Here is a 10,031-nt window from a genome sequence, read left to right as displayed (position 1 = left end):
AGGAACATAAATTGTGAAGATTTCATGGATGTTTATCAGTTCCCAAATAATACTTTTATAATTTCTTATGCCTGTCTTTACTTTAATCTCTTAATCCTGTTAGCTTCATAAGCTGAGGCTGTACATCACTTCGGGGCCACTGTGATAACTGTGTTAACTGTACAAATGGATTGTAAAACATGTGCATTTGAACAATATGAAATCAGTGTACCTTGAAAAAGAACAGAATAACAGCAGTTTTTAGGGAACAAGGGAAGACAACCATAAGGTCTATCTGCCTGTGGGGTCGGGCAAAAGGAGCCATATTTTTCTTCTTGCAGAGAGCCTATAAATGGATGTGCAAGTAGGGAAGATATCACTAAACTCTTTTCCCAACAAGGAATATTAATATTAATACCCTAGAAAAGGAATGCATTCCTGGGGGGTGGTCCATAAATGGCCGCTCTGGGAATGTCTGTCTTATGCGGTTAGGATAAGGACTGAGATACACCTTCATCTGCTGCAGTAGGCTTATTAGGGTGGGGAACAACTCAGCCCTGGTAAATTTGTGGTCAGACTGGTTCTCTGCTCTCGAACCCTGTTTTCTGTTGTTTAAGATGCTTATCAAAACAATACTTGCACTGCTGAACATAGACCCTTGTAAGTAGTTCTGCTTTTGCCCTTTGCCTTGTGATCTTTGTTGGATCCTTATCAGTAGTTCTGCTTTTGCCCTTTGTCCTGTTCCCTCAGAAGCATGTGATCGTTGTTGGACCCTTATTAGTAGTTCTGATTTTGCCCTTTGAAGCATGTGATCTTTGTACCTACTCCCCGTTCTTACATTCCCTCCCTTTTCGAAACCCTTAACAAAAAACTTGCTGGTTTGAGACTCAAGTAGGCATCACAGTCCTACCGATACGTGACGTCACCCCCGGCAGCCCAGCTGTAAAATTCCTCTCTTTTTATTTCTTTATTTGTCTGTCTTTATTTCTCAGCTAGCCAACAATTATGGAAAACACAAAGAACCTATGTTGAAATATTGGGGGTGCATTCCCCCAATACTAATTACCCTGATGTGATCATCACCCATTGTATATATGTATCCAAATATCACAATATACCCCAAAATGTATACAATTATTATGTGTCAATTAAAAACAATAATAAAAAATGTTTTAAACAGGTAAAATAAAAGTATATTGTTTTCTTTAAAAAAAATCTAATGCAGTTTTCCCTACTGGGTTTTGGGCTTGCTTGGGACCCATGGCTCCTCTCTCCCTCCCAATGTATCCCTTTTGGAATGGGAATGTCCAGCCTATGCCTGTCCCATCATTCTACTTTGGAAGCAGATAACTTCTTGTCCAGTTACAAAGGTCCACATACGGAGAGGAATTTCACCCCAGAATAAATCTCAGCCTGGGTTTCTCCCACACTTGATGCAGGTGACATTTAGCTGAGATTTTGAGATTTTGGACTAAGAGTTGGTGCTGGAAGGGGTTAGCCATCTTGGAGGTGTTGCTATGGGATGCAGGGATTTTGCATGTGAGAAGGACATGATTATGGGGGGAGCAGAGGGCAAACTGTCATGGGTTAAACTGTTCATGTGTTGAAGTCCTAACCCCCAGGACCTCAGAATGTGACCTTGTTTGGAAACAGAGTCTTTGCAGGTGCAATCAAGTCCAGATGAGATTACCCTGGAGTAGGGCGAGCCTCTGACCCGATATGACTGCTGTCCTCATCAAAAGGGGGAATCTGGGCACAGACAGCACGTGGGGAGAATGCCCTGTGAAGATGGCGCTGCTCCCACAAGCCAGGAGTGGCAGAGAAGGCCGGCAAAGCCCAGCAGCCAGGAGAGAGCCTGGGACAGAGTCTCCCATGACACACAGGAGTCAGCCTCACCAAGCCAACCATCTCAGATACCTGGCCTCCAGAACCAGGACAGAATAAACTTCTGTTTTTTAAGCCATGCAGTCTGGGGTGCTATGCTGCCAGGGACTTAGCTAAGGGATATGAGTGTTGTCCTGAGCTGCCAGCCCCATGGCCGACATAAGGCCTCCCCACTCGAGCCCAGTGCAGTCTCCCCAGCCCCCTGGGTGTGCCATGGGCATTGTGGGGCCCCTCACTCCATCCTCCCGCAGGCTGGGAGGTTGAGCCCGTGATGAGTTCCATGGCATGAAGCCAGAACCAGAGACTGGGAGCCAACTGGGAGCCGGTGGCTGGAGGATGGATTTCCTCACGGACCCACACGTGCACCTCCACCTGTCTCCTGGACATTCTCTCTGAGGGCAGGAATGGTGCCAGCTCAGGGATCCAGCAGGGACAGAGGTGAGGGCCAGGTCCTTGTGGAGAGCACATTTAGTGGGAGGGACACAATTTCCCCTTTGCAGGTGCCCATTCTGGACGCTTCCTGTTACACTCTGGATGCTTCCTGTTCCATTCTGGATGCTTTCTGTTCCATTCTGGATGCTTCCTGTTCCATTCCGGACACTTCCTGTTACATTCAGGACACTTCCTGTGTGACACCTCCTCAGGTTTTTGGTCTGCCCAGTCCTCTGGCCTCATCCCATCCCTTGCTACCTCGCACCTCCACGTTCGTCCTCGCCCAGCTCCTCCCTCTCTCCAGAGTTTCCGCTTGCCAAGGTCCCTGCAGAGCTCAGTCCAGGTTCCCCCAGCACAAGTAGAAGCCTTGCACCTGACCTTGGCCCTCCCCACCCTGCATGGTGCCAGCATCCCCAGCACCATGGAGACCCTATTTCTCTCTCTGCTGGTAGTCCAGTGGCCCTGGAGTCTCACTGCAGGTGGGGTGTGCCCCTGGCCTTTGAGGAAGCTAAGTGCCCTGCCCCTAGCCAGGCCATCCCCTCTGCTCAGTCCCAGGGCCCTGCCCCGACCCCTTCCCCTCACCTGCACCACAGGCTCTGGCCGAGTCTGCCCAGGCCCTGAATGGGTCCCTCTGGCTCCCCTCTGCTTGTACACTGCCCTGTACCACCTCCACTCAGCTTCAGTGTGTTCATCCATCTCCACGACCCCTCGGCCCCCAGGAGCAGAGCTGGTGGCCCTGGCCCCTGGCAGCCCATTTTGTTCCTTCTGGAACACCAGCCTCAGAGGACTTCCTACACAGTGCCCACTTGGGCCAGCCCTGGGACCTCCTGGTCTCAAGCACACGTTTCCCCTGCAGCCCGACCCGCCCCTGCCTGTGAGCTCAGCCTTGAGCCCTGGAGCGCCTTCCCTTCTCCGTCCCAGCTCGCCCTTGCCAGCTGCTCAGCGGGATGGGCTGACACTCCCCTCCCTGCACCATGAGTGAGGGCCACCTGGAGAGACGCCCAGGCAAAAGCAGCCACCAGGGCCCAGTGGGGGCCAGAAGGCTCAGGTGACAGGCCCAGGTATTGAGAGACTCAGGCCATGGGCAGAATGGTCATAATCACTGCCAGTCTCAGTCCAGCCCCAGGGACTCAGAGACAGAGAAAAGAGCAGCGCACAAGGTCCAGGCTCCCCACCTTCTCCCATGAGTATAGGGGCACCCACCACCCCCATCCCCACACACCCAGGAGGCAGCCTCGGCTGTGTCTGGACTCCCCCTCGCCCTCTGACACACAAAGCACCAGAAGAAAAGGGAACTTCAGGAAGTAAGCGGTGCCCCCGGTTTCAATCCTGTTCTTAGTCTTTGCAGGGTGCAGGGGTGGAGTTCCCACCTCTGGGGACCTGGGGGCCGAGCTGTGATTTCCTAGGAAGACAAATAGCAGCTGACAGCGGGGGCGGGGCCGCCCACATGTACCATGACGGAGCAGGAAGGGCTGGGACCCCCACCTCGATGAGTGGGGTCAGCACAGGGCAGGAGCACAGGCTTGGGAGGAGAAGGACAGAGCCTGGGGGCAGCCGTGGGTCTCCTGGACCTGAGCTGCTGAACAGGCTGCAAGAGGCTGGGGAGATGCTGGGGCGAGGCCGGCCCCACATGGAGGCCCAAGCAGAGCCAGCATGCGGGAGGTGGGCAGGATTCAGGCACCGATGCCCACCCAGTGCCAGATGACGGGGCCCGTGGGCAGGGGTTTCCCAGTCAACAGGGCAGGACGCACTAGAGGCTGACTGAGGCCTCCAGGACCACCGGGCTGGGATCACGAGGAACACACAGGATGCGGCAGAGCCGGCCATGGGGTGGTATCAGCATGAGCAGGACTGACCTGAGCTGAGGAGACAGCAGAGCGAGGGAGGAGGAGAGGCCGCAGGTGAACGGAGGGGCTTGTCCAGGCCGGCAGCATCACCGGAGCCCAGGGCAGGGTCAGCAGTGCTGGCCGTGGGGCCCTCTTCTCAGCCAGGACCAAGGACAGCAGGTGAGCCGGGAGCAGAGCAGGGAGGGTGAGTGTGGCAGCAGCACGGGAGGGTGGAAGTGAAGGAGCCCAGAGGCAGACACAGGGACAGGGAAGGGACAGGGGCTGGGCTCAGAGCCAGCTGATGGGGCTGGGGCACCTGCTGGCGGGGAGCAGGGCTGTGGTCAGCAGCGGACAGGAGGAGAGAGCAGTGCTGAGTGCATGGGTGGGAGAAGGGAAGAGTCCAGGGAGGCCCAGAGCACAGGAGGCCTGGAGTGAGAGAAGGAGCTGAGGCTCCATGGGTTCAGGGAGCTGACAGGGAGTAATGGACAGGCTTCCAGAGCAGGAGCAGTGCCAGGACAGGAGGATGCAGGAGCTCATCCAGGAGGGGGACATGGGAAAGAGCAAGGGGCTCTGCTGGGGAGACCTGACTGGACACAGGGTGGCTCCACAGTGTAGGGAACAAGCCAAGTGCCGCAAAAACAAAAATGAGGCCAGAAAAAAGAGCCCAAACCTGGACACAGGGTGCCAGGACAGGCAGGGGGCAACAGTGGCCTGAGTGATGTTGCTGCCCCAGGTTGAGGGAGGGTAGAATGAGCAGGGGGCAGGCATTGGAGTTCATGGGACCAGGACCGAGCCGCTGCAGGTGCATAGGGCAGGTGGGAGCAGGAGGACCAGGGCGCAGCTCCTGGAACTCAGGGGACCAGGACAGAGCATCTGAAGGTGAACAGGGGCTGGTAGGGGGCAGGATGCGCAGGGGGAAGCCCCTGAAGCTCATAGAGCCAGGGCAGAGCAGTCGCAGATGAGAAGGGTTCAGTGGGAGATGGGCAAGCAGGGAGCAGCTCCTGGAGCTCAGGGGACCAGGGCAGAGCAGCCGCAGGTGAGCAGGAGCTGGAGGGAGGCAGGAGGAGCAGGAGGCAGCACCTGGAGCTCAGGGGACCAGGGGAGGGCATCTGAAGGTGAGCAGGGGCTGGTGGGAGGCAGGACAAGCAGGGGGCAGCCCCTGGAGCTCAGGGAACCATGGCAGAGCAGCCGCAGGTGAGGAGGGGCAGGTGGGAGGCAGGACGAGCAGGGGGCAGCCCCTGGAGCTCATAGAGCCAGGGCAGAGCAGTCACAGATAAGAAGGGTTCAGTGGGAGATGGGTAAGCAGGGGCAGCCCCTGGAGCTCAGGGGACCAGGGCTGAGCAGCCGCAGGTAAGAAGGGGCAGGTGGGAGGCAGGAGGAGCAGGAGCCAGCCCCTGGAGCTCAGGGAACCTAGGGGAGGGCATCTGAAGGTGAGCATGGCTGGTAGGAGGTGGACAAGCAGTGGGCAGACCCTGGAGCTCAGGTGACCAGGGCACAGCAGCTGCAGGTGAGCAAGGGCTGGTGAGAGGCAAGACAAGCAGGGGGCAGCCCCTGGAGCTCAGGGGATCAGGGCAGAGCAGCCTCAGGTGAGCAGGGCAGGTGGGAGGTAGGAGGAGTAGGGGACAGCTTCTGGAGCTCAGGGGAGCGGGGGAGGGCATCTGAAGGTGAACGGGGGCCAGTGGCGGACAGGATGACCAGGGGGAAGGCCCCAGAACTCGGAATCAGGGCGGAGCAGCTGCAGGTGAGCAGGGCTCAGGGGGAGGTGGGCAAGCAGAGGGCAGCTCCTGGAGCTCAGGGGATCAGGGCAGAGCATCAGAAGGTGAGCATGGCTGGTGGGAGGTTAGGGAACAGGAGGCAGTCCCTGGAGCTCAGGGGACCAGGTAGAGCAGCCGCAGGTGAGCAGGGGCTGGTGGGAAGCAGGAGGAGCAGGAGGCAGCTTCTGGAGCTCAGAGCACCAGGGCACAGCAGCCTCAGGTGAGCAGGGGCTGGTGGGAGGCAGGAGGAGCAGAGGGCAGCCCCTGAAGCTCAGGGAACCAGGGCAGATCATCTGCAGGTGAGCAGGGGCTGGTGGGAAGCAGGAAGAGGAGGGGGCAGCTCCTGGAGCTCAAGGGACCAGGGCTGAGCAGCCGCAGGTGAGAAGGGGCAGGTAGGAGGCAGGAGGAGCAGAAGCCAGCCCTTGGAGCTCAGAGAACCAGGGCAGAGTAGTCGCAGATGAGCAGGGCTCAGGGGGAGGTGGGCAAGCAGAGGGCAGCTCCTGGAGCTCAGGGGATCAGGGCAGAGCATCAGAAGTTGAGCATGGCTGGTGGGAGGCAGGATGAGCAGGGGGCAGCCCCTGGAGCTCCGGGAGCCAGGGCAGATCGTCCACAGGTGAGCAGGGGCTGGTGGGAAGCAGGAGGAGCAGGGGGCAGCTTCTGGAGCTCAGAGCAACAGGGCACAGCAGCCTCAGGTGAGCAGGGGTAGGTGGGAGTCAGGAGGAGCAGGAGGCAGCCCCTCGAGCTCAGGGGACCAGGTAGAGCAGCTGCAGGTGAGCAGGCGCCGGTGGGAGGTAGAACAAGTAGGGGTTAGCTCCTGGAGCTCAGGGGACAAGGGGATAGCATCAGAAGGTAAGCAGGACTGAGGCTCAGCCTCAGGGAGCCAGGACAGAGCAGCTGCAGGTGAGCCGGGCCGGTGGGAAGCAGGGGGAGGAGGTGGGCAGTCCCTGGAGCTCAGAGAGCCAAGGCAGATCACCCGCACGTGAGCAGGGGCTGGTGGGAATCAGGAGAAGCAAGGGACAGGCACTGGAGCTCAGAGGACCAGGGCAGAACAGCCACAGGTGAGGAAGAGCAGGTGGGAGGCAGAATGAGCAGGGGGCAGCTCTTGGAGCTCAGGAGACCAGGGCAGAGCAGATGCAGCTGAACAGGGGCAGGGCAGGGCAGGAGGAGCAGGCGGCAGCTCCTGGAGCTCTGGGGAACAGGGCAGACCCGCTGCAGGTGAGCAGGGCTGGTGGGAAGCAGGGGGAGCAGGTGGGCAGCCCCTGGATCTCAGAGAGCCAAGGCAGATCACCCGCATGTGAGCACGGGCTGGTGGGAATCAGGAGAAGCAAGGGGCAGGCACTGGAGCTCAGAGGACCAGGGCAGAGCAGCCGCAGGTGAGGAAGGGCAGGTGGGAGGCAGAATGAGCAGGGGGCAGCTCTTGGAGCTCAAGAGACCAGGGCAGAGCAGATGCAGCTGAACAGGGGCAGGTCGGGGACAGGAGGAGCAGGCAGCAGCTCCTGGAGCTCTGGGGACCAGGGCAGACCCGCTGCAGATGAGCAGGGCCGATGGGAGGCAGGACAAGCAGGGGACAGGCAGCAGAGCTCAGGGACAGCAGCCACAGGTGAGCAGGCCGGTGGGAGGCAGCACTCAGCTCCTACACTTTGGCAGGAGCTGGGCAGTTGCTGGCAGCCGACAGCTGAGGGCTGGTGAAAGCACAGTGCAGCCTCCTGGTGCAGGGAAGCGGGTGTGAGCCCATCCTACTGAGCAGTTGGCAAGGGCAAGCTAGGATGGAGAAGGGAAGGCATTCCAGGGCTCAGGGCTCAGCTCACAGGCAGGGGCAGGTCTGGATGCAGGGGAACGTGTGCTGAGACCAGGGCTGGCCCCAGTGGACCCTGGGCAGGACGGCCTCTGAGGCTGGCGCTCCAGAAGGAACAAGACGGGCTGCCAGGAGCCAGGGCCACCAGCACAATGAAGCTGAGTGGAGGTGGTGCAGGGCAGTGCACCAGCACAGTGGAGCCAGAGGGGCCCGTTCACAGCCTGGGCAGAGTCAGCCAGAGCCTGTGGTGCAGGTGAGGGGAAGGGTAGTGAGCAGGACCCTGGGGCTGAGCAGAGGGGATGGCCTGGCTGGGGGCAGGGCACTTAGCTTCCTCAGAGGTCAGGGCACACCTGACCTGCCGTGGGACTCCAGGGCCACTGGGCCAGCGGCAGAGAGAAATGGGGCTTCCCTGTGGCCTGGGGGTCCTGGCGCCATGCAGGGTGGGGAGGGCCAAGGGCAGGTGCAAGGTTCCTACCTGTGCCGGGGGGACTGGGCTGAGCCCAACAGGGACCTTGCCGGGGGAAGCTCTGGAGAGAGGGAGGAGGTGGGCTGGTGGCCGAGAAGGCCAGGCCAGGGCTGGGAGGGTGAGGGTGTGGTGACTCAGCCTCCGGAAGTAATGCAGGACACTGGGGAGGCAGGGGGCATCGATGCACTCAGGGCCCTGACCTGGGCTGGTGCACACTGGGGCTAAGGGGAAAGGGGGGAGATGCTGAGGAGGGGGCTCCCAGGGGGCTAATCCAAGGCAGGAGGTTCCGGGGCCCTGGGGCTGAGGGTGCCGACCCTATGCAGTGTCTGGCCCCTCTGCTGCACAGAAAAACAGGGCCCTGGAGGGCAGAGGGCAGGCTATGACCAGGGCCCTGGGCAAGTCAGGCCCACTCACTAGGGGAGGGCCACGCTGGGGCGGCATGGTCAGGGGCTGCAGGGGCCTCGGGGGACCCACGAGAAGCCCTCTGAGAACAGTGGCCACTGGTCAAGCCAGGCACCCATAAAAGGCTGGAGTGGGGCCGACGGGCATGAGCCGTTCCTGAGGTGGCACCGATGGCCAGAGCCGAGGCCAAGCTAGAGGCCCTGGGCTGTGCTGACTCCCTGCAGACACAGAGCACTAACCCGGCTGCCCAGCCCCGCCTCCTAGGCTGCAGGGGTGCCTGCAGAAGAGCACCACAGGGCCGCCGCTCCTGCAAGCCTTCTGGGGCAGGCTGGGCCTGACCTTGCCTTTGGGGCAGGGAGGGGGCCAAGGTGAGGCAGGTGGCACCAGCCAGGTGCACACCCAATGCCCGTGAGCTCAGGCACTGGACCCTCGCTGAGACAAGAACGGAGGGGCCTCTGCGCCCAGGGCCCAGCTCTGTCCCACACCGCAGTCACATGGTGCCACGTCTCTTGCAGCCTCCACCAAGGGCCCATCGGTCTTCCCCCTGGCGCCCTCCTCCAGGAGCACCTCCGAGAGCACAGCGGCTCTGGGCTGCCTGGTCAAGGACTACTTCCCCGAACCCGTGACCGTGTCGTGGAACTCAGGCGCCCTGACCAGCGGCGTGCACACCTTCCCGGCTGTCCTACAGTCCTCAGGGCTCTACTCCCTCAGCAGCGTGGTGACCGTGCCCTCCAGCAGCTTGGGCACCCAGACCTACGTCTGCAACGTAAACCACAAGCCCAGCAACACCAAGGTGGACAAGAAAGTTGGTGAGAGGCCAGCAAGGGAGGGGGGCTGTTTGGTGGAAGCCAGGCTCGGCCCTTCTACCTGGACAAACTCTGGCTGTGCAGCCCCAGCCCAGGGCAGCAGGGCAGGCCCCGTCTGTCTCCTCACCCAGAGGCCTCTGCCCACCCCACTCATGCTCAGGGAGACGGTCTTCTGGCTTTTTCCACCAGGCTCTGGGGAGCCACAGGCTGGATGCCCCTACCCCAGGCCCTGCACACACAGGGGCAGGTGCTGTCCTCAGACCTGCCAAGAGCCATATCTGAGAGAACCCTGTCGCTGACCTAAGCCCACCCCAAAGGCCAAATTCTCCACTCCCTCAGCTCAGACACCTCCCCTCCCAGATCCCAGTAACTCCCAATCTTCTCTCTGCAGAGATCAAAACATGTGGTGGTGGCAGCAAACCTCCCACGTGCCCACCGTGCCCAGGTAAGCTAGCCCAGACCTCGCCCTCCAGCTCAAGGTGGGACAGGTGCCATAGAGTGGCCTGCGTCCAGGGACAGGCCCCGCCTGGGTGCTGACATGCCCACTTCCATCTCTTCCTCAGCACCTGAACTCCTGGGGGGACCGTCAGTCTTCCTCTTCCCCCCAAAACCCAAGGACACCCTCATGATCTCCCGGACCCCTGAGGTCACATGCGTGGTGGTAGACGTGAGCCAGGAAGACCCCGA

General features: G+C 60.2%; 1 gene segment (V, D, J or C); it reads left to right on the top strand.

Moving 5' to 3' along the window:
* Window positions 1-3,948: 3,948 nt before the first annotated feature.
* The window catches only part of LOC105535177, a 22,767-nt gene continuing 16,684 nt past the window's right edge, over window positions 3,949-10,031 (top strand). Inside the window, 5 exon segments of the C gene segment in view lie at window positions 3,949-4,008; window positions 4,169-4,301; window positions 9,054-9,347; window positions 9,736-9,789; window positions 9,908-10,011. Coding sequence covers window positions 3,949-4,008; window positions 4,169-4,301; window positions 9,054-9,347; window positions 9,736-9,789; window positions 9,908-10,011 — 645 coding nt within the window.

Source organism: Mandrillus leucophaeus, unplaced genomic scaffold (genome assembly GCF_000951045.1).
Source record: "Mandrillus leucophaeus isolate KB7577 unplaced genomic scaffold, Mleu.le_1.0 Scaffold1422, whole genome shotgun sequence".
Lineage (NCBI taxonomy): Eukaryota > Metazoa > Chordata > Mammalia > Primates > Cercopithecidae > Mandrillus > Mandrillus leucophaeus.
This window is presented reverse-complemented; position numbering and strand designations above follow the sequence as displayed.